Consider the following 25696-nt stretch of genomic DNA (forward strand, 5'->3'; position numbering starts at 1 on the left):
ATTGCATTACATAAATGCATTGCATTACATAAATGCAATAATACAACAAGTGAAAGTTCAAAGGGAGCAATTTTACTTTTACTGAAGTCATATTTTACCCATGTGGCGCCCTCACCGCTGCAACCCGGGTTCGATCCCCGGTCAGGGAACCAACCCCAGCCATTTGGGTTGCACAAGCCAATGCACTCTTAGTGCCGGTCCCAAGCCCGGATAAATGGGGAGGGTTGCGTTAGGAAGAGCATCCAGCGTAAAAACATGCCAAATCAAACATGCGGATCATGAATACGGATGATCCGCTGTGGCGACCCCTAACGGGAGAAGCCGAAAGAAAGTTAACTCAAGTACATGGTTTGTGTACTTCGTTCACCACTGGATGAGCTGAAATGAAAACCCTGCAAATGGGGAAAAACATGGATAGTAATGTTTAAAAAGCACATCTTATGGTCAGGTGTCCACAAACTTTTCTCCATACAATGTAATTGATATAACCAATTGTCCGTGCAGTGTTTTCTAAATGGTTTTCTTGTGCAAGGCAATAAAGAACACCTGCATAGTTGAAACAGGACTTCATTATAGAGCCAATTAGTCTGAGCTGTAAATGGCAACACTTTCAGCACGGTAATGAATGTGGTTATACTGATAAACAATCCAACCTTGAAGTGAGGAAGAAAAAAAGACATACACTGAGACACAAAGAGACTTTTTTAAATCAGTTATGATGAGGCCCATGAACATGTATGCAGTTATAATTAGCTCAGGTTCTGTCTTTCATTCGGTTCTCTGACTTCTGCTAGAGGCCACATGAGAGTCAGAGAACCGGCAGAGAACGAGCGAGTGCCTCAGCTGCACTGGCAAAGGATGAAGAGGAGGAGAAGAGCTAGCAAAGCTCGTATTTATCTCCATTACTCAAGCCTTCACTCACATCAAACAGCTCTAGCTCACCATAACTCCTCTGCTAAGTGTGTGTATGTGTGTGTGTGTGTGTGTGTGTGTGTGTGTGTGTGTGTGTTTTCTCATGAGAGAAACAGTGCCAGACATTCAAATAGCAAAAGGCTGAGAGCATCAAGCGGCTTCATCCTTCCACACAGCCAGGATGCTATATTATAATATAATTGTAGGAGGAGAACAAACACTGTGCAATAAAAACTAATACGCAAAATGTTTCTTAAGTCAGCTAATGAAATTTCCTTTTTTTTTTTTTTTTTTGTGGATTACAAGCCTCAGGCCAGGCAGCATCCTGTGTGTTATATAAGATCACTTAAGCTCAGTTCAAACACAAACACAATTAACATCTAATAGTCTTTGAATTGAAAGTACAAACATTTTTTTTCTTTTTTTTCCCATTTTCTTACTTCCTTTTTTTCAGATACCATATTGCTTAAAGCTTCTTACTAAACAAATCATGAGCAGGAAGTGGTATCTCAGTCTTTGTGTTACTGGTCTAAAGGTTGGCGGTTCAAGCTGCCACTCTTGGGCTCCTGACCAATGCTCTTTACCTTCTGTGCTCCAGGGGTGCTGTATCATGGCTGACTCCAGCTTCCTAACATTGGTGATATGTGCAAATAAATTGCTATAAGGTACATGTGACAAGTGAAAAGTCCTTTTATCCCCCTTTATCTTTCACATATGGACATATTGCTGCAACATGTTGCTGCTTAATGCAAAAAAAAAAAAAAAAAAAAAGCTTTGTGGATTTCACACAGTTACAGCAGCATCCTATGATGGAGAATCGGTGAGAGTGAGAGTGAGAAAGAGAAGGAGACTGAATCTCTAAACAACGTTTTTAACGATGCAACGATGAAGACGTATATTCTGTATTATTCTTTCCACCAACATTTCAAAGATCCTTGTTGTGCCATCCAAGGACACACAAACGTCGTTCTTGATTAAGACTATAGGAGAAAGTTGGGTCTTTTGGGTAACACTTTATTTGAATTTCACCTCCCCTGGACCTTTATATCGAATTCACAAGCATGGCATAAATATATGATAAAGCGTTCCTGAACAATTTATAAACGGCTTATGTTGAAAGATGTGAGGTGATTTTTACTGGGTTATGAAGTATACGTTTGTTAATAATTTTTATTTGTTCATTTTTATTTGAATAGTGCTTTTAATAATGAACATTGTCTCAAAGCAGTTTTACACAAATAATGTGATGATAAAAAATGAATATGTTCTTTATAAGTTTATCCCTGATAAACGAGCCGGTGGCGACTGTGGCAAGGAAAAACTCCCCGAGATGTCAAAGAAAGAAACCTTGAGAGGAACCTAATACATGAACAAGATTATTGTAATTGTTGCTATGTTATATGAAGCAACAATATAAATATTTAACTGGATGATATTCCTTTAAATGTGACTCACTCCTTGAATGTAGTAGCTTAATAGTTAAGGTATTGGATTCTGGATCTGAAAGGTCATGAGTTCAAATCCCAGCCACACCAAGCTCTCAATCCTGAGCCTCTAAGCAAGACCCTTAAGAGACTATATTTGCTCAGTTGTATTAATTAGACAAATGTAAGTCACTCTGAATATGGGTTTTTGCCAAATGACATAAATGTAAATATATACACTAGAGGCCCCTAAGCGTCTTGTGTTTTTGTGACCTGGTAGCAACGCTTCCGTGACCCAGTACTGTATAGTACACAAGAACACAAGACCCAGTGGCTGGGGACCTCTGGTGTATATAATTACATTTAAGAACATTCTGGCAAAAAATGTCTATATAGATATATATTATTAAAAAAACTTTCTTTCGGCTTCACCCATTAGGGGTCGCCACAGCGGATCATCCACATGTTTGATTTGGCACGTTTTTACGCTGGATGCCCTTCCTAACGCAACCCTCCCCATTTATCCGGGCTTGGGACCAGCACTAAGAGTGGCTGGGGTTGGTTTCCTGACCGGGGATCGAACACGGGCCGCAGCGGTGAGAGCGCCGCATCCTAACCACTAGACCACCAGGGACACTGTGTTATTAATTGTCAACTTCCTCTTGAATCTGGAGGACCTGGAGGAGCTTCTGAGCTGAAATACATTGTCCTGTAATTATACCAAATGCCATTAATTGATAATTAACATGTAAATGTCCTACAAACTCCTTCTGGGTTTCTGCTGTGAGCGACATTCTTTTCCCTGCTTCTTGTTCAGAGGTGAAGGATGAGGTTGTCCTGCTGTCAAGAGTCTCTTCTATACAAACACAGACACACACAATCTCTCTCTTTTTGCCTTTCTGTCTCTTACACACAGAGACACACATACACTCTCTCTCTCTCTTTCTCTTTGTTCTGTTCATTGCATCATCTCTATCTATTTGAATTTTTATCTCTTTCTTTTAAACACTTGCTCTCTCTGTTTCTAATTTTTTTCTCATTCTATGTCCTGATTAGCACATAATATCTCTTTCTCTTTGCTCCTTGTCTTTCTGTCTCTCTTTTACATTCATCACATCATCTCTCTGACTTTTTACTTCAGAATTCCCCACCACTCTCTCTCTGTTCTGATTAGCACATTATCTCTCTAATGCTTTGTCTTTCTGTCTTAATTTTATCTTTGCCTTAATGCTGCTCCTTCAGGCTTGTACTTATTCAGAAGCACACAGTGTGAAGATCTGAGGTAAATGTTTTTAAATAATTATAGGTGTTTTTCATGTCTATATCATTTACCCTTAACACACATCTCAAGCTGCATTTCTGGGACAATTTCCTTTTTCATTATTATAAAAAGGAAACAATTCCATGTAAACCTACAGAAGTTACACAGTGTTCATCCTGTAGCTGTAATCCGTATCAAACACGTCATCCGAGTTTTACTTTAATTGGGCTTGGATTCAGATCATTATTTATTTGCTCCCCATTTTTTTTTCTTTGATTGTTTATTCAGATTCATGTGAAGAGGGAATTTGTAAACTACGGCACTCATTAATCTCCACAGGAAAGCGCTAAGAGTGACTCTACAGGTCGTTCATTAACACACCGAAGCCAGAGAAAAGACACAATCTGCGTAAGGCCTGATTAATCAACTTGTTTATCAGGTGGACCACAGTGACAAATGCATACAGGGCAGGTGGAGTCGTTTATTCAACTCTCCTTAGCTTTTATTTCAGAAAAGAAAGGGAGGGAGGAAGGGAATGAGGGAGGGAGAGAAAGTAAAGACAGTACACAGTGAAGTAGTTGTATCTGTCAGTTGGGGTGAAAGTGGATATAAATGTAGTGGATTGTATTTTATTAGCAGACAGAAAGACAATTCAAATCACTGATGTGATCAAAGTCCAAAATACAGGTATAGTTCAGCTGAGACGCTAACGGGGATCAGGCAAAACTCAGAAACATGAGGTGAAGAGCAAAGTCAGAAACCAGGATAATGATACCTGATAATCATCAGGGCCAAAGCACAAACTCAACATTTCTCTGTAATGTGTGCAAGTGTGAGTTCTCTTTGGGATATATAACTTGGGATATATATATATATATATATATATATATATATATATATATATATATATATATATATATATATATATATATATATATACATACAGTGGTGTTAAAAAGTGTTTGCTGTCCTGATTTCTTATTAACTTTAATGTTTCAGATCATCAAACTAATTTAAATATTAGTAAAAGATAACACCAGTGAACACTACATGCAGTTTTTAATTTATGGTTTTATATTATTAAGGGAAAACAAAATTCAAAACTACATGGTGCTGTGTGAAAAGGTGTTAAAACTGTGGTTTATCACACCTGAGTTCAATATCTCTAGACACACCCAGGCCTGATTACTGCCACACCTGTTCACAATCAAGAAATCTCTTAAATAGGACCTGCCTGACAAAGTGAGGTAGACCAAAAGATCCTCAAAAGCTAGACATCATGCTGAGATCCAAAGAAAACAAATGAGAAAGAAGGTAATGGAGATCTATCAGTCTGGTAAAGGTTATAAAGTCAGTTGTTATGCTTTGGGACTCCAGCGAACCACTTTTTCACACACTGTACAATGAGTGTACAATGAGGATTGTGAATGTGTTAATGGCGATGGACTGAGGATAATGTAGTCTGAGCTGGCCATGTCTGTAAATCTTCTCATTAGTATCTGAAGTGCCACCACTGCTTTTGTAGTTTGGTACTCGTGACTTTTTCTGCTGTACAACAAAACAGTAAAAGAATCCTTTCAAACCAGCTTCCCATCAAATTATTGTTGGGTCGTTCATAAACGATAACGATAACATTCATAAACACAGAAACAAAATGACTTAAATCACAAAAAAGATTCATTCATTTTGAGTGAATTCAATGAACTCACTAAAACGATCCGATCTTCCCATCACTGCATCAAACCCCATATTTACGTTCTCACCTTCTAACAGCACACTTCCTTACTGCAAACAGGCATTTGCATAGTCTTCCACTCACAACTCTCTCTTTTCCTCATTCTGTCAGGTGGGCGCTTTTGTTCACGAGCATGAATGCTCCACACTCACTAGACGATAACCAGTAATCACAGAAGGCTTCTCCTTAGTTCTCTGGTTCTCAGAGACCCCAGAGACCAGAGGAAGAGCAAAAAAGCTTGGCTTGGCTTGGCTTGGTAATTATGCTGCCAAAGTGCCACCCAACTCGTTGCTCAGGGCTAATAAATTGCACGTTGTCGCCGTTTGGGTTTCATTGTCCTCTTACTGTGTTTAGAAAGACACGAAGCGGAACAAATCGCAAAACAGCTATGTGCCACTGTCTTCATGTCCCTGCCTTCACGGTTATGTCACACAGTCGGTTCCCACGTGTTTGCGTGCATGGTGCATATAAGGTAATGTGTTATTGTGTTTACTGTGTGACACAGAAGAGATGCGCGCACACTTGCTCTATCTTTTCTATTTTTAACCCCCTCATGCATTCATGGATGCATCAGGCTCCTTCAAAGGCTCCAAAATGGCTCTTTCATTCTTAGACTAAGCTAATTCTCAACACACACACATACACACACACACACACACACACACACACACACACACACACACACACACACACACACACACACATCATCAGCATACCTCCCACTTTCATACCTTTATAGCTGTTCTGTTCAATGAAATCCAGCTCTGTCTACACGTTTGTCACCATCACCTCATGCTGTTCACAATCACAAATTGCTGAATTTGTCGTCTTTTGATAATCCAGGAGATGAAATTCAGCTTCAGAATGATCCTACATACTTAAAATGAGCCTTGCTAGTTAATAAAAGATTACAGATTCACAGAGAAATGTTATTAATCACTTGGGATGATTATACAGATTTGTACTGAGTAGCGTTAAAACTAGCCATGCAAATTAGTAAAGGATCTAAATTAGGAAATGAACAGTCACCCAGGCCATCACACCTGTAGTCGACATTTAAATTTGTTTAAATCGAGGATTCATTGTTAAAATATTAGAAAACTTTACACTGAAGTACTTCTGAGCTAAGCTGAACAGCTAGCTAGCTTGACTGGTGTGTGTGTGTTTTTTTTAAAGAGCTACAGCTTTCTTAGATGATGCACATAGTTCTTACTTAGAACAGTTATTTTAAGACTATCAATTTTTCGTTTCTGTTTTATTTATAGCGATGTCACAGCTTGCAGACGATCGCTACGCAACAGCCCACGGCATGCCTCCAGGAGCTCGGCTTTTAGTTTTTTTTACGAGAGAAACGTAAAACTGTATATTTCTTTTATAAATCTGATAAAAAATAAAATTTCTTTGGAGACATAAAAGACAAAACACTACTCTAAAGGTACTCGAAATTAACATGAGATTGGCTGAAACTGTGTGTCATGTCCCCTTTAAGGATCTTGCTCAAGGGTCCAGTAGAGGTAGCTTAGCGATGCTGGGATTTGAGCTCACAACCTTTCAATCAGTCTAACTCCTTAACCACTGTGCAACCACTGATGCACATAGTTCTTACAGGACATTTAGAAACACATGTGAACTAAGACTACACAATATATACAAAGGATTCTTGAAGGAAGCCCATTCTGGAGCACAGGATAATGATAATTGACTTGGTTGAGCTGCCATTGGTTTTCCTGGAGAGGTTCAGGGTCAGACATGATTTGGTGCATCCATGGTTAGCTCTAATTAACTTGTCAAAAAGCATTATACACTTAAATACTGAATGCTGAGGCTAAAACATGAATCAGCTGCAACCAGTGATGTGATATAAGTGCCATGATTAGGTGAGATGCAGCGGCCAATGGAAACGGTTCTCCTGCGCCGTCTTTGCCGCAATCACGGCAATAATAAAATTGTATTTAATGTTTTTTTTTCGCAGGAACACCTCCATTCATAGGCACAATGAACTGGAGGATCTATTCATGCACATAGCAATTATGCACAAGAGAGGCCGTTTATGGCCACTCAGTAGACTGCTTTTCATTCACACTTTCACTTCTTATCGGTTATTATTGGCAAAGTGACCACAATGAAGAGGGCGAGTGGAAGAAAGACAGTGTCTAATGTAATCTGCAGATATTGTCTTTTTAAGCACACTTTTAAAAGGCAGAGAAATCCATCATATTTTGTAGAATTATTCAATGCTTTCTGATGGTTTTGGTTATGGTTTTCTAATGCGATGTGTGTTTGTGTTCTGACTCATCAAAATTTTATGGACGGGGAATTTGCTGAAAGCTAGAGCCAGGCATGCTGTGTGTGAAAAGATTTTTGGACAACTTTCATATATGCAGTAGGTTATAACAATGATCTCATTGTAAAAATGTTAAAATTAGAAATTATATGTAAAGAGGAGTTGGAAATAGACAGAGATATTTCTTGTGAAAAGGCCCAGATTCTGATCATGCTGTTTAGGCATACAACTATTTATCGATGCTGCGACTAAATGCATTAATCAGTAACTAAGATAAAGACAGCTGCAAAGGTACAGAGTTAAAAGGGTGAAGAGAATAGGCCTGGATTTACTACTGGGTCTACTGAGTTTAATTATGATCTGCCTTTATTTTTCAGTACATTTAGGTTCTCGCTGTGGCACTCTAAAATCAATGATTCTGGCCAGGTAATAATTCAAAGGCTGGGAATCTCATTTGCTGTTGTATCTCATTAAGAGTGTTTTGTATAGAGACGAGGGAAACCAATTCACAGTTTCAATCAAACAGCCACAGTCTAAATCTGGTGATGTTTTGTTATCATATCAGTAAACATATCTAACATATAATGACTATAAATTAATAATTATATAAAAATATTTGTATATACATTATTTAGACCAAATATTGCTGTTCGAGCTCAAACATTATGTATACATACATATTTATATGTGTGATTCGTCTCCAGACTGTAACCACAAAATTGGAGGCACACAATTGGATGTGGTAGCATTACATTTTCTCGTTACTTGATCTAGGAGACCCAAACCAGTTTCACAAGCCAGCTCCATGAACATATGGTTTACATGACTGGATTGAAAGATCATGAATGGCCTGCTATGGAGCTCCCTTTTGAACACCTTTGGGATTATTTGTAAATTTGACTACATCCCAGGCCACCTCACCTCATCTACAACAGTTCCTGACTTTACTAACATCCATGTAGCACAAATCTCCACAAGTACACTCCAAAATCTAGTGGAACACTTTCCCAAAAGAGTAAAGATTATTATAACAGCAAATGGAGACTAAATGTGGAACTGGATGTTCAAAGAGCACATACAAATTATATTAACTAGTGGAGATATTACAACCTGGAAATCACAGTCATTCTTTCGTTCTAGGAAGATCCCGCATTAGATTCATAGCTAGGGAATATTAGAAGATGTATTTTTCCTTCATCTTTCATCTTTATTCGTCTGTCTCCCCTTCATAGCCAACCATCATGAACTGGAATTACATTAAAGCTAATGGATGCTGTGATGCTTTGATACTCTGTCGTATTTCCACCAGGCATGGATTAGGATATCTGCAGAACGAAATGACAAAACAAAGGGCCCTTGAAGCACAAGACTACTGAAACACACACACACACACACACACACACAGACATACACACACACACACACACACACACACACACACAGAATCCCTTTTTAAACAGTTTTTTTAAGACATTGCTGTCGACATTGTGTTGTGTTTGCCCAAATAACAGCTGTATTTGCGTATATATTCTGTGTGTGTGTGCGTGTGTGTGTGCGTGCGTTTGTGTGTGCCTTTATGAGCATCTGTTGTGTTTTCTACCTCTCAGCTCAGTATGTAATATCCATAGCTGAAAGATAGCATTAAGCCTGTGTGAGGCCCAGGTTTAAAAAACAGGATTACCAAATTTTTTACTCTTACTAACCTTGTAGAACACACACACACACACACACACACACACACACACACACACATGCCCATTAAACTGCAAGGTGTTAGAAAGATACACCAGCGAAACAAAAACAAATAGAACATATGAGTTGTTGTCAGTAACGTTGGATGCAGGACTACTAGCCAAGACTGAGTCCATGTCAAGACTGAGACCAGACATTCTGTTCATTTACAAATACAAGACATCCTTTCATTTTCTTCTTATGTACTTTAATATTGTTAACTGTAAATGGTAAACGGTAAGGAACCATAAAACACCTGGTGTTTCTAAAACAGTTACATTTACAGCATTTGGCAGACTCTTATATGGAGAGAGACACAGTTGCTTTTGTAAATTTGTACAGCGGAACAGTTGAGGGTTAAGGGCCTTGTTGAAGGGCCCTAAAGTGCTCGATTGGCAGCACAGGGATTTGATCTCACAATTATTATTCTCTCTCACTCTTTGTTTCTCTCTGATCCTCACACACACACACACACACACACACACACACACACACACACACACACACACACACACACATTAACACTAACTTATCATTTATGGGCAGCAGCTTCCACTGAAATGATGCTCTTTTATTTATGAAAGTTCTGCAGGAGTGCAGGATTTTGCAGGTCCTGCTCAGTAAGATGCTTCCATTACGATGCACCTCACACCTGCAACTGGACATCATTTAACACAATCGGCATTATTGGCAAACAAAACAGCTACTTGTGTATGATAATCCTTGAACATGACAGTAATTTGTAAGCGAGATGTTTCGGGTCAGGTTTCTCACTCGTAATAGTGATTTAAGACACGCATTCATAAACCAAAACACCAAATAAATCCAGAATCCAGAAATCCTTTGAGATGCTTCAAGTCTACACTCACCTTTACAGCTAAACTATTCAATTCATTACTTGGTGAAAGGCAATGGGCTGCGCTCACTGATGAAGCACATCGACAGCTGATCAATGCTCGGCTGCATATTTTGAAACGAGTAAAAAAAAAAAAAAAAGAGAAAAAGAAAGAGTTCTTTGGGGTTTTAGATGGAAAGAACCAACAACAAAGTAATACAAAGAACAAGAGACTGTTTTTTTATTGATTAAGCAGCTAATTTAGTAAGTTTATTACACTGAGGAACTTTAACATGCTTGAGTACAGCCATTACAAATAATTACAGCACCATCTGCGATAGTCTGAAAAGAAAATATAGTCAGCAGGTGCGAGTTTCAGCATCAAGACAATTGATTAAAGTGAAAACAAACCTGCAAATAACCAATTAAAAAAAAATCACAAACAGTAGTTAAGTCTTGGAAATAACTAAAGCAGAGAAAAGGCAAATTTATATTTATGACCTACTGTAGGCAGATACCTTTGACCAGAGTGACTTAGAATGATCTTTTACAAGTGAACAGTTAAGGGCCTTGCTCAAGGGCCCATCATTTGCAGCTTGCTGGTGTTTAAATTTCAACTCACAACCTGTGTATTAACCACTGAGCTTCTCTTTCCTCGCAAATGGTGTTTATCATAAAACATAGAGAGAACTGTGAGCACAGAAATGTGGAGACTTGTAGATGTACCCTGATTACCTTTTCTATTAGTTTTTCTCCATTTTACAAAATGGCTTTAAGCGAACAACAGCATTTATGAGGCCAGGAACATAAAAACCCAAAAGCACTGAGCTCAGGTCCTTTGGGATTCCTTTGGGAGTTCAATACATGGAAATAATTTAGACTGACCTTTGTACTTTCTATTGATGTTACTATACACCAATGATGGCTGATATTTTATTACCCAGATTATGAATTATAAGTTTGAGGACACTTAATGGTTCCAGCCTTATGTGGTTCTTTCCTTGTGATTTCCTTTAACTTAAACTAGGAGACCCAAACGTTCCAGCATGACACTGCCCAAAGCCAGCTTCATGTAGATATGGTTTGCATGGATTGGAGTGGAATATCTTCTGTGGTCTTCTGTAGAGCGCTGACCTCAACTCTATTGAACACCTTTGGGAGGAAATGGAATGCTGACTGCACCCCAGGTCTCCTTATCGCACGACTTGTGTACAACACCCTTGTGGCTGAATCCAATCTGGAACTTCTGGAACGTTTTCCCAGAAGAGTGGAGATTCTTATAACAGCAAATGGAGACGGAAAGTAAAAAAAACACGTGAATCTTATGGTCAGGTGTCTACAAACTTTTGCTTATATATTGTAGCTTATAGTTTATACCCTCTGTTTTTTAAAGCACAAAACTACAAATGTTATAGAATGTTGTTATAGAATGCCATTTCTATCTATCAGAGAGTTGAATTGCATCAAAACTGCTACTGGTGGCCCTACAGAAACTCTCGTTCCTGAATGGCTGCATTAGCACCTTAATGAGAACACTTCAATTGAGTATTTAAAAGTAAATGCTCTTTTCCCCCAAAACATCCTTGATTCAAATTCAATGAAATGCTGATTCATTAAGTTTGACCGGCTGAAAATTAAGGTCAACACATGCTACTATGAATGGTGTGTACATGAATGGGATTTCTTCATTATTGTATGAATTATAAAGGAATCATTTTGTGCTATTTCGCTGTTTTGCTGTGGCCATATTTTTGAAATTTGTCCAGCTGCATGCAGGATAATGAGAATAGGTATGTGAAAAGAGAAATAATGCAATGCGATAATGCGATGGTGATAAATCATGCAGGTTCTCAGTTTCTTGGACTTGTTAAAGAGCTTGCTTATGAAATCATTTTTCACAATTATGGATTTTTCCCCCCTGAACTGAATATTTTTTTATTAAAGGAAAAGCACATTCAAAGACTGAATATTAACTAAACCCACCTCAATTTGTCAGTTGCGTACTGTTGGGATTTAGACATTTTAAAGGATGCCCTTATCTAATTAAATTTTTCAGCAGCGGGAGTCAAGGCCAACAGTCCAGAGAGTGATGCACGCTGGGAAATCTCTGAACTGTTTTAAAATTGATAATAAAAAATAAAAAAAATTAACCTTGGATGTGACGTTGTACAGAGAAATTATATGTCAGATGTGTTGTAGATTTTACAGCAGAACTCAGATCATCCACACACACACTAGAAATCTTTACGATACAATAAAAACATGTCATGTGCTACACAAAATTCTCTGGCTGATACTTTCCCATTCCTGCTCAAGAAGTGGCTTTTTTAAAATGCTGAAAACCATGATGTTTAGAATGTGCTTTATCTGGTCATTCTCATCATGTTACAGCCTCTAGACCTTTTTCATCCAGGATGTTTTCAGTGTTTTGTTGTGTGGGGAAAATTCCAGAAGATCAGTAGTGGAATCTAAAATACTGAATATTCGTATAAACTCAGAGAGACCACACTTTTCTCCATTCTGGTGTTCAATGTGAACATTAACGCAGTGTAAAACTTTAAATCTAGAGCCCAGTACACACAGAAAGCCCTGAAATAGATGAATTGTATATAATGAGAACTTATAGTCTTATCTAATAATTGTGTAGAGCTTAAGTGTGCTCACGCAGGCCTCATGTTGTTGCTATTATGTGCGTGGAAAAATTCAAAACCCAAGTGTTATCGAGATTCCTCCAGGCTTTATCATACATCTTTTTATTTGCTCATTCTTTTTTCTGTGGCTCAACTCACTAATCAGTGCATCAGCACCCGTCTCCTTTACTCACTGTCTTTTCCATGAGAGTGGATTTGGCAGCTTTCTGTCCTCCATTTCGTTCCCTTCCTCTCTTCCCTTTCTCATTTCCCTTTAGCAGACGGGTGCCGTGCTGAAGTCCTGTCTATGCGCCTCTCTCAACTGGGGTTCAAAAAAAGCGCTGCTTGCCCTCTGTCATCGTCATTTCGCTGCAAACCCTGCTGAAAAATGCATGGAACAGAGCTGATTAACCTTCTCTAGACTGTAGGGACAAAGGTTTTTGGACACCTGACAATAAGATTTGTATATGCTTTTTGAACATCCCATTCCATATTTAGTGTGCATTTGCTGTTATAATAAACTCCACTCTTCTAAAAGTGGTTCCACTAGATTTTGGAGTGTGCTTGTGGAGATTTGTGCTCATTCAACCACAAGGGTGTTAGTTAAGTCAGTTACTGATGTGGGTGAGGTGAGGAGCTGGGGTGCAGACAGCGTTTCAGTTCATCACAAAGATGTTTAATAGGGTTGAGATCGGAGGTCTACAGAGCTCATATAAAGCATATCGTCATGGACCTGGCTTTGTGCAAATGAGCCGGATAGGTTTGGGTCTCTTAGTTCAAGTGAAGGTAAAATTAATGCTACTGCATCCAAAGACATCTTATACAACTGTGTGCCTCCAAGTTTGTGGTAACAGATTGACGTGGAACCACATATGGCTGGAAAAGGTTTTGTCTTTATAGGGTATTTCTCCTGAAACAACTCCTGAAATAATTTGGGTTGCCATATACCATATATTAATATTTCTGCCAGAATACATTTCCATTGGATGAAAATACCCATCTATTTATCTATGTTAAATAAATTCTACAGAACACAGAACACAAAGGAAACTCAGTGTCAGTAACACATGCAGAGGTCTCAGGCTATGCTTTGATTTTGCTTGTTTTCAACACAGAAGGCTGGTCCTGCTGTTTTATTTTTCTGGGCTTGATTCATGCCTTTTGTTCTTCTTCTTGTGACGACAGTGCTCCCTGATGTCTTTCTGCACTGCTGTATCCTGTACTGTTTGTTTAAAGGAAACTGGGGAAGGCTTAGAGGTGCATTTGTGTAGCTCATGTATTTTATTATATTTCAGTGTGTAAAAAGAAATTCTGCCCAACAAAGTCCAGTACAAAACAATGCCATTCCTATGTGGCAATGTGTTCACACTAGCAAGCAATAGAGCTACAGGAGAGATATGTTATAATAATAATAATAATAATAATAATAATAATAACAATGATGATGATGATGATGATTGTTGTTGTTGTTATTATAGTACTACTACTACTACTACTAATAATAATAATAATAATAATGATTAGTAGTAGTACTATAATAACAACAACAACAACAATAACAACAACAATAATAATAATAATAATAATTAATCGTATAATAATAATAATAATAATAACAACAACAACAACAACAACAACAATAATAATGATGATGATGATGATGATGTTGTTGTTGTTATTATAGTACTACTACTACTACTAATAATAATAATAATAATAATAATAATGATTAGTAGTAGTACTATAACAACAACAACAACAACAACAACAATAATAATAATAATAATAATAATAATAATAATTAATCGTATAATAATAATAATAATAATAACAACAACAACAACAACAATAATAATGATGATGATGATGATGATGATTGTTGTTGTTGTTATTATAGTACTACTACTACTACTAATAATAATGTCAATTACTAGACCACCCGTTTAGATTATTATTATTATTATTATCTATACACAGATCTGAGCTTGTCTGATTTGTTGTTTTTGTAGATTTTGAGAATAATCAGGGAACTGAAAAATACTTGGCTGATTCAAATAAACATCTAATTAAAGTTTAAAAACAGCACTTAGTACCGCATTTCAGATCCAGAACTTTAGGAGTGAAACCACAATAGTGACTGAAACAATCAATACAATAAAACCAGCAAGATTTATTCCTGCCCACTACATGGGCAAAAGTTTATGGACACCTGACATAGGATTTATACGTGCTTTTTCAACATCCCATTTCACATTTAGTCCCATTGCTGTTATATTAACCTTCACTCTTCTGCAAACTAAGTTTGTGTTAACAGTTTGGGACAGAATTACACATGGCTGAATAAGTCATGTCCATGTTTGTCCATATAATGTATATAAATGAAAGATTTTTTTTCCAATTAAGAGTTTGTCTTCTGTGATCTGTTTCTGTCTATAATATAAAAAAAGCAGTGCTTTCTACAGGAAGGTTTCCTAACGTTATTAATTAATTCCATTAATCCATGCATTAATTCTGTTTATTTAAATATATCGTGTTTTTCAGTGTGATATATTGTGCCTAACATCAATTGTCAGACAGTGGTTTACTGCTACTACTAATACTGTTCTTTATTTAAGTTAATATTGGTAATCAACAGTAAGTTGTAGATCAGTGGTTAACATGTTGGAAATCTGATCAAAGATCAAATCCCTGCACTTTTATCCCTCAACTGCTCAGTTGTAGAAAAGACAAAGGTATAAATTCTCTGGAAAAGTGTATCTGCATAAATATAATATAATGAGAAGTGGTAGCTTAGTGACTAAGACTTTGGACTTTGGATTGGAAGGTCATGATTTGAACATCTAGGACCATCATGCTGCCCCTGCTGGGCCCTCGAGCAAGGCCCTTAACTGCACAGTTGCATGAATAAAATGTGTAAGTTGTTTTGGATAAGTCGCATCTGCTAAATGACATAAATGTAAATGTAATGTAAAGTGCAGAGGAAGAAATGCTGGTCAGAAAGATATTTGGATGGCAGAGAAGTGTACTTCTGCCTAAATAAAGACAAAATAGCAAGAGAAAGTGAAAAGGACAGGCCTTGTTTTAGGGGAATGTGTGTTTTTTTTCTTTTATATAATACAATTTTAACATATGCATCATAAAACCTGCTCTTGCCAGTAATCATACTATTTATGGGCATTACTCTATATCTGTCTGCTGTACTGGAAAATCACTGACATAATGAACAGCTTCTAAAACATGATGGTAAACAATTTTCCCATAATCCCCTTCTGTCTCTTTCACAGACAGCAACTTTGTGCTGGGGAATGCCCAGGTGCAGTCGCTCTACCCCATCGTGTACTGCTCAGACGGGTTCTGTGAGCTGACAGGCTACGCTCGTGCTGAGCTGATGCAAAAGAGCTGTGCCTGCAACTTTCTGTACGGGCCCGAGACGAGCGACGGGCTGACGGCACAGATCCAAAGCGCTCTGGATGACCGTCGGGAATTCAAGACCGAATTGGTTTTCTACAAGAAAGGAGGTGAGTGAGAGAACGAGTGTGAGAGAGCAAAAAGTTGAAGCCAATGGAGTTTTCTTGTGTTTGTGTGTGTGTGAGAGTGAGAAAACCTGTATTTACAAAATGCCTATTTTAGTCTTAAGCTCATATCAGCCGTAACTGGGTGCCAACAATTCAGTGGCTCTCTTTCTTTAGAAAACATATTTATCTCTCTAGATTGCATGCATTGTTGTTATCAGTGTAATAACTGGCCTAGGGTGCACCTGGGTACAGAGGATAATAACACTAGGAGACAGCAGTGTCCTCAGCTGGCCTCACCTTTTAAGCTTTTCTCGAAATCATACCTTATTAGTATTTCAAAGCGGCTTGAGGTTTAAAAATGCTTCACAGCAGGGTTCACTGAGCTCCTTTTCTCATATTACAGGAGATTGTACATAGTGTAATGCTATCCGCACATTCACCTGCTGCTGGCAGCAAAACTGGATGCTCTGAGATTGCATACAAATATAGGAATAGATGACAGACGTTTATTTTTGGCATAGAAAAAAGACCCTGTGTGACATTTTATTCTATATAGTATTCCTAAATGGACAAAAGTATTGGGACACCTGACCTTTCCAACCACATCCAAAATGTGACCCCATAGTTGGAGGCCTTCAAATCAGAGACCCAAACCTGTTCAGCATGGCAATACCCTTGTACTCGCTACAGGAAGGTATGGTTTCTATGGCTTGGAGTGAAAAATCTCAAGTGGCCTGCTATATAACTCAGACCTCAACCCTACTGATGAAATGGAATGCTGATTGCACCCCAGGCCTCCTCACCTTACATGATTAAGCACAAAACTCCATAAGCACACTCCAAAGTATAGTAAAACTTCTTCCCGGAAGACTGGAGGTTATTATAGCAGCAAAATGTGGATGCTCAAAAAGCACTAAGAAATCTAAAGGCCAGATGTCTACAAACGTTTGTTCATATGGTGTATATAATATACAGTATATCATGTTTTGAAAAACGAATATTTATATTTTCTTATAGTTAGGTTCTGGGGTAGTGGTGGCTCACCGGTTATGTTTTATTAAAAAAGAAGTCCTTTAGGGTTGTATATAGACCTCTGGGTTTCTGTATTTGGCTGATAAAATATTTTCCCAACAAAATATAATATGTAGAACCCTTGTATAGCAAAGAACCTTTTATAGTATAATGGTTTATAACTCAAACTATGACCAAGGTAAAATATGTAATAGGTGGTGTACATATATAGGTTTGTGTATGCAAAAATTCTTCATACCATGTTAGTGTCAACATTGGTTTATATAGTGTTTGAGTTTGATGTATTTTCTATGTACATTATAGACTAAATGTGTATACAACATAGTATATACCCGTATTTCACAAAGTAACTCTCACAGTTCCGCTTTCCACAGCCGTTTTAGTTTCATGCCTATTGGTTTTACAGTTTTGATCTTTTTTCTCGTTCTCTCCTTCCCATTATATTGTTGTTAGATAGATAGATAGATAGATAGATAGATAGATAGATAGATAGATAGATAGATAGATAGATAGATAGATAGATAGATAGATAGATAGATAGATAGATAGATAGAATTTTATTGTCATTGCATAGTACAGGTACACAGCAACAAAATGCAGTTTGTCTTCTACCAGAAGGAAAAAAATAATGTGCAAATAAACAAGTGCAGATAAATATCTAGTATACGTTATGTATAGCATGTAATTATATATATATTACACATAAATTACATACACTGTAAACATATAAACAGTGAATAAATATAAAGGCTATAGCAATGCAGAGATGTGTGGACATTGTTGAAAAGCATAAGTAAATGGTTTGAAGGCTATGGCATTAAAAATAATGCGCAGACACTGTTGTAAAGGAACAACAAGTAGAAGGTTATAAGGTTAGGACATAGAAAAAAAAAATGTGCAAGCTGAATAAACAAGTCTAAGTTTGTATTAAATATACTTTGCTATTGTGTCTATTCTGATTACACGACACCTATTCTAGTGTTCTAGTGTTAATTAATAGAATAGATCATAAAAATTGAATAAAACTCATAATGTGGCCTAGATTTTGACAATAAAACCAACATAACTGAACTGAATCTTCAAAACATCCGTTTATGGCAAGTGTGCTTTGATCACACACACACTCTAAGTGTAATTAGATCATTAGATACTGTACAAGTAGTATTTGCATAGAAATGATGAAATAACACAAGTGCCTCATTTCTCTTGTGTGATACTTGTGTGAATGTAAAGTGAATTTTCTACTGCACAGTAAATAGAATATAAACCTCCATTTCCGACGATCTTTCTGTTATTATTCACACTGGACAGTTTCTGTGAAAGTTAGTTGATTAATCGAAAAAAAAAAAACCCAATGGTTATTCATAATAATGTGCTCCTTATGATTGATAACTGCAGAAAATGTCTGATGCAGAACGAAAGGTTTCAACCAGTATTGAAATTCCAGTCAGATCTTCATGATGATTATAAAGACTGTGTGTTATCTGTAGGGCACTTTAACACTGAAGTGCCATAAACACTCACTACGGTTCACACTCCCATTTTTCTCTTGTCTCTATTCCCAGCACAGCTGACCCAAATCTTGACAGGTTTAGTAATGAGGAATTATTAATGATATGGGAATACTGAAAACCTCACAATGCAGTGAGTTTTCACAAACAGTACCTCCAAACCTGGCTTTAATATTAACACTTTGTCCATGGGCAGGATGACACAGCGATCGAGATCACGCCAAATCAAAACCCTTCTCTTGGGTATTTCTGAACATTTAAAGTAACATTTGTCTCAAATGTCTCAGATCATAAAGGATATGAACACTTTTTAGAAAAATAGTTAGTAAGTAAATTAGATCAGACATTCAGACAGACAGACAAACAAAGATAAAAACTTTTATTAAACAGGATAATAATCTCAGTTCTCATACACAAATATCTGTGTATGAGGGCACAGCAGTCATGAAACAATTCTCTTGGGTATTCCTGAACATTAAAAGTACTTGGTTTCTCAAAAGTCTCTGATAATGCAGGAAATTAGCACAGCCAATCAGACATACAGACACTTAAATAGTTAGTCATCCTTTTTTAAAAGGATACAAATCTCATTGAGATATCTGAAAATAACTTTTTCAAGGGTGACCTTGCCGAAAAGGCAACAAAAGACACAACATACATAGTAACATAGAAAACAGAACGTAGAAAACATACGTAGAAAACAGTCTCGAAGTCTTAACATAAAAAACATAGTAAACAGTCTCAGAAGTATCACAGAATCACTTTGAAATAAATAAAAAATAAGTGCCATAAATTTGAGCAAGTGAAGGTGTTTTATTAAGACAAGTTACAGCAGAAATATCATTTCAATGCAGTGTGTTGTGTAATTACCTGCATGCTGCTTTGGACCATTTGCTTCCTTTCTTTCTTCTTTTTTAACATTTACATTTACGGCATTTGGCAGACACCGTTATCCAGAGCGATTTACAAAGTGCCTCTTTATCAATATATATATATATATATATATATATATATATATATATATATATATATATATATATATATATATATAATACTGGTTCATTAGAACCCACTCTAAGAATACCACCAGTCTAAAACCCTTTTGGAAGAAAAGTATTTTTTAGAGAGCAACTTCAAGAATTTTAAAGAATAGGCAGGTCTTTAGACACTAATTGAAGAAAGCTAGTGACCATTTAAATAGAAGTTCATTCTCCAACCTTGGGGGCAAAACAGAGAAGAGACAGTAGAAATGCCTTTCTTGCACCATGAAAGATGCAGGTACCAATCCAGCAGTTCTCGAGGATGAAGGGAGCATATTGCTGTGTGAGGTGAGGTGGGGGGGCTGTTTTTTTTTTGTTTTTTTTTAAATCTAATGGTGTGGGAGAAAGCAAGGTTGAAAGCAAGTTGTGCGGCTGCATTCTGCATCATTTGTATCAGTTGAAGGTTTTTCAGAGGCAGACCTTCAAGGAGCGAGTTGCAAGTCAAGTCAAGTCAAGTCAAGAAGCTTTTATTGTCATTTCAACCATATATAGCTGACGTAGTACACAGTGAAATGAAACAACGTTCCTCCTGAACCCTGGTGCTACATTAAACGACATAAAGCTACACAACAAAAAACACAAAGCTAGGACTAATAAGTGTCCTCGCCACATAAAGTGCATCGTGTGCAACCTGGTGCAAAGACAGACAGTTCAAAGACAACACAAGTTAGTGTAGGACAAATACACAAAATGTAAACAAAAGGGTTTGTGCAAAACAGCAAGAGCAATAGTCCTTTCTTGAGATAAAAAGGAATTGAACTAACATCTGAGTGGCCTGTGTAGAAAGAAACGGACGAAATCTCCTGATGTTGTAAAGGAGAAATCGATATTGGCATGTTAGATTAGCAATGTAAGAAGAAAAGGACAGTTGATTGTTTATGATTACTCCAAGGTTATGTTCAGTGACCGAAGGGGAGATCAATGGGTTGTCCATTGAGATCACAAGATCTTGACATGAAGATAAATCACCTGGGATGGAAAGAAATTTGGTTTTGCAGGGTTTAAGCTTCAGCTGATGAGCTGCCTTTTTTACCATGACTTCAGGGAGGGATATTAGGCCTCACTTATCTCACATCTAAATCACATTTTCAATGTTCTTACTTCACATTTTGTCTATTCAGGCCCTGTTGTGTGTTTCAATATGCTAATTTCTGCAAATTGTAACTTTGAATCCTGCTGAGTATGGCCAGAAGTCTAAGAGAGCAAACTTGTGGGGGTAGGTTGTAATATTATCTCCCCTATTACTCACAACATGACGAGCCAATCATGCTGTGACACCCTCAATGGAGATGCACTACAAGCAGCAGTTTGGAAACACATGGATATTAAAAAACATTTTTTCACACACTTTGATGCAAGAACATGATAGCTTTCCCCTCCTTGGTTGTACTTTTTTCATTTGGTGCAAAAGTAAAGGAAGCATAAATGTTTCTCAGGGAAAATGAAATAAACAGATGCAAGTAAACAAACAAACAGACAAATTGAGTTTTGAGGGCGTCACCCTAATGCAGATCAGCCGTGCCGCACTCACGACTGGTAAATTGCAGACGATTTAACAACATTCATACATCAACATGAAAAAAACATCAGCGTTTTAAAAAATCTGTCAGAAATGTTTTGTTCAGCTAACGTCATCATCAACGTTCTGTCTACATCTGTGTCATCCCCGACCGTGAGCTTTTTCAGCGATGCATCAACAGTGTGAAATGTAACTCATCCTATATCTCTCCAGGGCATGTTCTACATACATCGATTACTACATCCGAGATCAACTGACACATCAAAGATCATCTTAGCTAACCTCAGCTAGCTGCTAGTTTAGTGTTTGTGAGGATCATAACTAATTTATTTAATCTTTTAATAGGTTTATATCTTATTATTATTATAATATATGTTATAATGTATTTAGCTACAGATTTATAGCTTAGCTTTAGCTCTGTGTATCTATGTGGCTGTTGCATAAATCAGGATTTTCTTTGACCAGTGACAGTAACAAACTAAATGTAATTCATTACTTTACTTACGTTGTTTTTTTCATGTATCTTCACTTTACACAAGCGTTTCTGTTTGGGGAGACTTTTACTTTAACTTCACTACATTCAAATATCTTATTTTTTACTCAACATTTCGCGAAACCAGTCGTTATATATATATATATATAAAACTTAACTGGTCAATCACACAGCAATCCACCAATCAGGGTAGAGCGTGCGCTGTTTTGCTGTTTTGAACCTGTTTTGAATGCTGTTTGGTAGTGACGGATTCAGGCAGACGCAACATGTGCAGCCACGCAAAGCGCCATCTTGCCGGTGGATTTTTTTACACCCACCGCCCAAAGTTTCCTCAATCGTACTCTCAGAAAGGTGGGGCGGGGGTTGTGTGACGTCACATCAGACAAAAAAAGGTCTAAACCCTCAGGAGCCCAATTTAGAAAAAAAAGGGAAAGAAGTGCAAAAGACAGAGCAACAATATTTCAGTTTGCATAACATTATAATTTATAGTATGTAGTTTATCATAATGTGTGTAGCAACAAAACAATTACAGCCTCACTGGTCTAGATGGATTGTAGATAAACCGCACTAATAGATTTGGTTACCTTTAAAAAGGTGATGTCATAAAATTTCTGTGATTGTACTGAAAAGGTCCTGAACTGAGGTCAGTGAGGAGACTCTCCAGTGCAGCTTAAAGACTCATTTAAAAGCCATATATTATAAAAATATAGATGCTGTATGTATCTTATGGCTACAATTAGCCGAGGAGTTTTTATGGTTCTTGGTTCTTAAAGTTTAATACATTTTGAATTGAATTCTCTGAATACTTAAGTAAATTTGAAGGCAAAAACTTTTGTAATTTTACTCAAGTAAAAGTTATAAGGGAGCACTTTTATTTCACTGGAGTAATATTTTACCGAGTGTATCTCTGCTTTTATTCAAGGACATGCTTTGTGTACTTTGTCCACCACTGCCTGAGACAGTAGTCCTGAGACAGTACATAACCTTGGCCACATGCTTGTGTTTTCTATTGGCCACATTTTCACGACTGGCAGATTTTTTTGGTTAAAAGATGAAATCCTTTTCTGTTCACGTAAACATGCAGATTTTCTGCCACTTAATGTACTGTTCTCCTGCTAAAAAATATCATTTTTATATCTACAGCATTTATTATCAATTTATATTGTGATAACTTAGCATTTTACACTGTCCTTTACTGTGCTTATTGTTCTGGGTTTATTGTTCTTGTGAACATGAAGTCCTGTGTCTGTTATCCTTTATAGATCCTAGTTAATTCTGTGTTGTGTTCTGTAGTTCAGGGGTGGTTAAGGTAGAGAAAATGAGAGAGAGAAAGAGAGAGAGAGAGAGACTGACAGACAGATACATACATGCATACATACATACATACACTTACATTAATACATACATACATACATACATACATACATATATACATATATACATATATACATACACATACATACATACATACATACATACATACATACATTCATAGACAGACAGATGGACAGACAAACAGATGGAAAGATGAATATAGGGTCCTGGAGAAAATGTACAGTATCTCACGTAAGTAAGTACACCCCTCACATTTCAGTATCCTTTTTAGTATCTTCTCAAGGTACAATACTGTAGAAATGAAACTTGGATATATTTTAAAGGAGTCAATTACAGAATTACTGAATTACTGTCCTCTGAAAATAACTTAACATACGGCCATTATTTACAGCACTTCTTACATTTTATTAGATAAATATTAAAGACTTTGTTAAAGGGCCCAGGAATGGCCAGAAATTTGAACGTATGACCTTCTGGTCAGATATACACATCTTAACCACTTAGCTAATACTCCCCTAACTAGTTTTGTTAATGTTTCATTTGTTGAAACGTGGCTGAAATGACAATTAAAGCCACTGGACTTGAATCAAACAGTGCCTATATACACACAGTGATAAGCTATGCATAAAGGAATGCAGGAAAGTTGATGAGGTCTAATGTGATGTTCAAATGCCATTATTGGGAGAGCGAGCGAGAGTCAGATTTTAATCTCCTTTAAATTCAAACAAATTTATTTTGAATATAGATTTCAAATGCACTAGTTTTTTTTCTTCTGCTTTTCTATAATAAAATGCACGGGTGAAAAGTAGAAATTTTGTATAACACAGACATGAATTTCATTTGATTTGACCCAATTTTTGCTTGAACAACTTGTGATGCATTTCGAATCGATTTTATTGGACTGTTTAAACACACTTTGTAATAGCAGAGATTAACCATGAGGGAAAGCTGACCTTTTATGCAAAGCGGTTAACTTGGTCAATATCACACAACTGCTTTACATAAAGACCTAGAATTTATGCAGAATAGTGAATATTACACATTAAAAATATTTAACAATTAAATCCTTTTATTTTAAAGTAAATGAAATAATGGAAGAAAAGTTTTTTGTGACACCTCAGTATTTTGGCCTCCAGTGTATCTTAAACTGGACACTGTAGAGAAGATAATCCTCTTTCATACAGTATGCACGTTTATCGTAATCCGATCAAAATGTTGCGCTTGCATGGAGCAAGGCTTAGCCTCGATGTTGTCATGACAATAAGCAGCGTGTGAGTCTGGGCACCACAGTCAGCATTTTAATCGCCCTGCTCGTGTTGCTAACAGGTTTAAAATTATTTCCATCTCAGTAAAAAACGAATAATTTTTTAAGTGTTATTTTTAAACAGACAGTAAAAAAAAGGGGGGTTTTTATGGCAGAAAATTGTGCTCAATATTTCATATTAGCCTTATTTTCTGGAAATAAATGACATTCTGGTTGTTGAAAATAGTGCAGCATAAAAGGTCAGTGTTAAAAGTTAATACAGCAAATACAGTGCCCTCCAATCATATTCTTAAATAGAACAAAGTAGGCTGTGAAAAATTGACCTTTTGATTCCGATCAATGAAGTAATGGTATATATATATATATAAGGGTGTAATGATTTATCGCGCAAAGCAAAAAACGTCACAATATGCATCATGGAGTTGTGACGATTTTTCCAATATAACGTCCATTTTATCCTTTTGGTTAAACTACCTACCTTCATCGCATTCAGAGAAATCACTTGAACTGAACAGTAGCAGGGTTAAATGAGTGCAGATTAAGATGAAATAGAGGATGCCCCGTCCTCTATTAAGTCCCACGTCTGGCAGCATTTTTGTTTTCCAGTCACTCAAAAGGGCGGTAAAAAAAATCCTGACAAAACACAAACGACGAACATTAAAACGCTATCACAGTGACAAACTGCAACTGGAAGTGAAAAGGTGAGTAAAAGGACAAACATCTGTACAGTTTTGCTGCAGCGTGGTCTCAGTCGAGTGACAGAGCTTAAGAAATAACCAAGTGCATCTGAGTTTTTATGGCAAAAGTCATGAGATAATTTTCTGTGGTTGACAATGTTTGATATCGCGAATTGGTAAAAGTACCAGAGCCCAGGTAAAATATTCAGTCGTAAGGTAATTCCAGCACTGTATAACGAAGCTAAGGCAAAAGTTGTAGATTGTGTGAAAAAGACTGAGAATGTGGCAATAACAACTGACCGGTGGACTTCGTGGCCTGTACAGGGCTACATCACAGTCACGGCACATGTAAAGGTTTTGAGCTTCAGACTCTCCTGCTTTTTGACACACATACTGGGGCAAACATTGCCGAAGTTTAAAAGCGGATATACATGAGTGGGAGTTTGAAAGGGTTCATTAAAGCATTGCTATAGTTACTGACAACGCATTTAACATAGA

General features: G+C 37.0%; 1 protein-coding gene across 1 annotated transcript in view; it reads left to right on the plus strand.

The window, feature by feature from the left end:
* The window catches only part of kcnh3 (potassium voltage-gated channel, subfamily H (eag-related), member 3), a 162026-nt gene that overhangs the window by 74565 nt on the left and 61765 nt on the right, over positions 1-25696 (plus strand). Inside the window, exon 2 of the mRNA XM_046844916.1 lies at positions 16097-16330. Coding sequence (XP_046700872.1) covers positions 16097-16330 — 234 coding nt within the window. The remainder of the gene's footprint in view (positions 1-16096; positions 16331-25696) is intronic.

Source organism: Silurus meridionalis, chromosome 3, assembly GCF_014805685.1.
Source record: "Silurus meridionalis isolate SWU-2019-XX chromosome 3, ASM1480568v1, whole genome shotgun sequence".
In the NCBI taxonomy this organism is placed as follows: Eukaryota; Metazoa; Chordata; class Actinopteri; order Siluriformes; family Siluridae; genus Silurus; species Silurus meridionalis.